The 5,027-nt window shown below is 42.7% G+C and overlaps 1 protein-coding gene across 1 annotated transcript; it reads right to left on the bottom strand.

Moving 5' to 3' along the window:
* Positions 1-4,575, bottom strand: LOC108700505 (protein CutA homolog). Its single transcript, XM_041574943.1, has 5 exons — positions 3,851-4,575; positions 2,169-2,314; positions 1,670-1,729; positions 962-1,007; positions 1-319 (listed from the first exon to the last, which is right to left on the bottom strand). Exons 1-5 carry the CDS (start codon positions 3,923-3,925, stop codon positions 266-268), a joined length of 381 nt encoding a protein of 126 aa, XP_041430877.1. The 5' UTR covers positions 3,926-4,575; the 3' UTR covers positions 1-265.
* Positions 4,576-5,027: the final 452 nt, after the last annotated feature.

Here is a 5,027-nt window from a genome sequence, read left to right as displayed (position 1 = left end):
CTTCTGCTAGAGAAGATGTACATTCCCCAAACAGCCAAGGAACTACCTGTACCCACTGCACTGAAAGGAATTGCCCATGTGAAACCACCCCTCTTTTATCTGCATAGTAATTGCCTTCCCCAGGTAGGCAGGGAGCCACCTGTACCTACTGCACTAGGAGAAAGGGCGTTCTTCCATTATCAATTCTTCTGCCATCTTGCAGCAGGTATCATATATTTAGCCTGGTTGGCAATTTATGGCACTGGGTTTACTCTGCATTGGTTGCTTACCGGATATAGGCAAACAATTCAGAAATCTTGAATGTGTTTGTCCTTATAATCTGAAAAAAATAAATAATCTGAAATTTGTGTTGCATTTTAAAGAGGATCTTAAGACCAAAAGCATTTTTGCAATTGGCAGTATTAAACTGCTAATATAATGAAAACGAAATAGAACAAAAACATGGATATAAACTGCACAATATGTTCTGAAGAGCATGCTGAACAATTTAACGTTCTGATAGAAATTGATTTTTGATGGTAGTTTTATTGACCCTTTAAAATACATTTCACCATAATAAACCTGGAATAATATTTTTTGTAAAACTAAGGAATTATTTGGCAAGAATGGGAAGCTAAGGAATATTTTTTTTTCTTCTGTTTTGCTGATCATTTTAATGTAATACTAATTTCATAAAATACCCTATTTTTTTTTTTTAACCAGGCGTTATAGGGAAGGGCACTCTGCAATAGAAGTAATGTGAGAGCATGTACCATAGATGCCCACCTCTGGTGATCCCACAAAGTGGACTGGACCGCTTCTTAGCTAGTTTTTATATATGGTTAAGGCAAGCAGTACTGGTGTGCAGGTTGAAATTTATTTGACCTTTGCTGACTGCTGAGAACTGCCTGACCTGCCATGCTGCACTAATTTATATACCCGTACCTAACCTGCCCATCTCTAACATAGGGCTTATACTTACAAGGAGTATTTCAGTAGATTCCTCTATTTCTCCATCCCAAATGGACCTGCAAATAGAGTAAAAGAAGGAAATTTAAAATAGGGTTAGTATACCAACCTGTAGCCAACTGGCGAATCAGAATGTTCACAGGCTTAGATCAACCTGCAGCCAACTGGATAATCAGATTATTCATAGGCCTAGACCAACTTGTAGCTAACTGGAGAACCAGAATATTTATTGGCCTAGGCAGACCTGATACCAACTAGATGATCAGAATGTACATGGATCTAGATCAACCTGCAGCCAACTGGAAAATCAGAATGTTCACAGGCCTAGATCAACCTGCAGCCAACTGGATAATCAGAATGTTCATAGGTCTAGACCAACTTGTTGACAACTGGAGGATCAAAATGTTTATAGGCCTAGATCAACCTGCAGCCAAGTGGAGATTTAAAATGTTCATAGGCCTGGCCTGCAGCCAATCTGAGTGACAAATTTTCACATGACTAGACCAACCTCTAGCCAATTCAAATTATAATTTTCAAAAGTCTACGCCACATTGTTGCAAATCAAAAGAAAGGGCCAAGCTGACCGTTCGATGCCAACAACGAGATTATACTGGTGGGTCGTGCAATGCAATCCTCAATCTACCGTATTTACCTCTACTGATGGTCCACCTGCCCCATATAGAACATTGTTGGGAACCTATCCACAGAGTGAGCTACTTACAGAACTGACGTCCTTGGCATGATGTTCATACTAGCAGCCAGCCTTTTCTCTAAGATACCCCTAGAGAAAAATTAGAGCAGAAAAAAGAATAAAGAAATCTATTGCCACCTGATTTTCAACGGCATACTCCTATCCGGCTTGTCAAATATGGCATCTCTCACCCATATGTATAAATACAATTATACAGAGGAGTAATGTTCTGGGCATACAGCAGGGTACATATTCCCTCATTCTATACTGACTAGGGGAGAAAGTATAGTCCAAATATCCAGGAGGGAATGTTCTGTAACCGTAAGCAGTAAATGAAAAAAGTTGTGCTTTGTATTTCCACCAGATATGACCTCTACTGACCCCATACAAAAGGCTTCACAACTGAAAAAAAAAAACTCGGTTGATGGCACTGGCAACACAACAGCATACTCGTCATGAATAAAATATGAACATGATAATACTGTCCAACTCGTATCTGAATTATTTAGCACGGCTGTGCCAACTGTACCTGGCAATCTCTTTTGCAATTTGCTCATTCGGGCAGTTGACGAAAACCAAGGAATGGCTTCCTGAGATGTAACTGCCGGTGATCGCAGAGTGAATTTGAGAGAAAATGCTCTTTAATATGGGGTGCATGCAGGAGCCAATGATGACCTAAGGGAAAAACATTGCATGAAAAACATGGTCCAATAACCATAAATCAGTGGCACTAAAGGGCACTGACAAATACTGCCCATTCCACTTCTGCTGCCTTGTCAATGACTGCATAGATTGTGCCATTCAGTCCTACTGATCTGCTATAGCTTTCCATTTACAGTGACTGTATCTAGGAGTGATCACAATGTGTTTGTTCCGTGTGTGTAACCAACTTTAAAGTGGGGTGGTGTAGGCAGGAGAGAAACCATATAAGTCTGCCAGTCTTGTGCACAGACAATGCAATTTACTGGATATGTGATCATATGCAAGGCATTGTCACTTCAACCCTGACACCATAGGAGAGACAAAGCCATGAATATTTCATTGGCCTGGATGTACCACTTGCTGAAATATTCATTCATTTCATTATGTCTCCGCTTGCCTAATGTTACTCCAAGTGTGGCAGTTGCACGGCCCAATACAGAAGAGCGTCATGAGTCCAGAAGCAACAGGTGTCCTGGAAAAGTCACCAGCACTGATTCACTGTATCCGAGTTACTCTCCGAATACTCATCCACGTTTTTAAAGGAACAGTAAAAACGAGACATGCACAAACATTGTACATGTAAATGTTAGCCAAACCTGTAATGTATAAAGGCTGGAGTGACTGGGTGTGTAACATAATAGCTGGAACACGATTTTGTGCTTTCAGCTCTCTTGGTTTACACTGACTGGTTACCAGGCTGTAACCAATCAGACTTGAGGGGGGGCCACATGGGTCATATGTGTTGCTTTTGAATCTGAGCTGAATGCTGAGGATCAATTGCAAACTCACTGAACAGATATGTACCATGTGGCCCCCCTTCAAGTCGCTGACTAACTTAGAGTTATAAAGCTGAAAAGCAGGAAGTTGTGTTCTGGCTATTATGTTAGACATCCAGTCACTCCAGCCTTTATACATTACATTTTTGGCTAACTATATTAGAAACATTTTTTATTTTGCACAGCCTATCTATTTACAGTTTTTATTTTCACGCTGAACTGTTCCTTTAAGACTTTGGTTACCTTTGAGATTTGGGTATGCTGCAGTGTACTTCGGATGGACAGAGGCAAGTGGGCACAACTAATTTGTCACATTCACACACGGTGAAGTCACTGAGCATATGATTAACCAGGTTATCAATATTTCCTTGGGAGGAAGTGGAATCTCACTGCCAGACCATAATGACATAACTTCCAGTCTATTTTGATGTCACTTCCAGTCCATAGTAATGTCACTTCCAGTCCATAGTGATGTCGCTAATAGTTTGCACAGTTTTAGATCTGGATTAACAGGAAACCTGATTAGTGGGGGAGGAGGGGGCAGAGTGGGTAGGCTGGTCTCAACTGCCCAACTGGACCTATTCTGGGCTCTACTATTGAAGGCTGCATATAGAACAACATACAGATTATTTACAAATACTGATAGATATAGAGAGGGGTTCTGACAGTCCAAAATCTTGGATCCTGTGACATGGCGATCAGAGGAGTCAGACATGGATTATAGGAAACTTACCAGAAGAACCAAGATCCAGGTTGAACGGTGCCCATTCTGAGGAGGTCCCTGGCACCGTTGGCACCAGCAGTTCATGGTCAGTGGCTAGCGGCAGCTCGTAGCAGTCCCATTGCTTTAAAGATCGTGTTGGGAAAGAGGTGTGGGAGGTCGATCTAGCTGAGCTTGTGATACAGTAATCATTAGCAAGCTCTGCTGCTGCTCCCAGAACATAATACGCTTCTATCCCTCCCAGCCTGGCTTGTAAATGCATTCATTAGGTGCTAAAGCCTAGCCCTGCGTCTCCCATGGGTCTGCTAAGGACACGCTTCTAATCTGTTCCAAAGTGCAGCCTTCCCCCTCACCAGGCTAGTACTACTGAGCACCTTTAATGGGGATTCCTACCTAAAACTGCCTTGTTTTGTTTTTGTCTATTTTTTGCTTTCTGTTCTCTGACTCTTGAAAAAATGTAGAAGAGGGTTCTTCCTTCGGGTTTGGTAATCGGTCGGCTTCTTCTACATTGTTTCAGGAGTCAGAACCAGTAGTGCATGGGATATACAAATTCAGTGTGGAGAAAGCAGTTTCTCTTTCAGGCCCCCCCCCCAAGCTTTCTGAACAGGGCTTATGATGCCTTCCTTAGGTTGTTCAAAGACAGTACATGATTGTTAAAGGAGATGGAAAAGTAAAAACCTGCTACCCCTGGCTGGGGCTCCTCCTCTGCAAAACGATATACCAGCCCAGGGTATTGTTTAAGGAGCTCCCCATCGCTATCTTGCTCTGATGCCCCAGGCATCCCTTGCACTGCTCAGTACAGGGCTTCTTCATGGATTCCCCAGCTCCAAATGTTGCAGGGGGTCCCTGAGGTGCCAGAACAAGAAAGAGGTGCCTAACTTCTCAAACAGTATCCCAGGCTGGTGCATTTTTGTGCAATAGAGTTAGGGTGTAGCTAAAGAGGAAGCAGACCCTGTGGCTGCAGAAGGGCCACCATGAGGCCCTAATTAATGTCCAATTGCAATATATATTTTGGGGCCCCTAAAATGAATTTACTGTGGGGCCCAGTAACATATAGTTTCACCACTGAGTGGAGTAACCCAGTCCCCTTTGCACAGGCAGTCGGTGTGTGCCCTGGCACAGGCTGTTACCGCTCAGAAGGGGAAGCTGCTAAGAAAAGCTTCATTCATTCACCAAGTACAGCAAAGCA

This window comes from Xenopus laevis, chromosome 8S (assembly GCF_017654675.1).
Source record: "Xenopus laevis strain J_2021 chromosome 8S, Xenopus_laevis_v10.1, whole genome shotgun sequence".
Classification (NCBI taxonomy): domain Eukaryota; kingdom Metazoa; phylum Chordata; class Amphibia; order Anura; family Pipidae; genus Xenopus; species Xenopus laevis.
The sequence above is the reverse complement of the archived record's forward strand: the minus strand, read 5'-3'. Positions and strand labels throughout refer to the sequence as shown.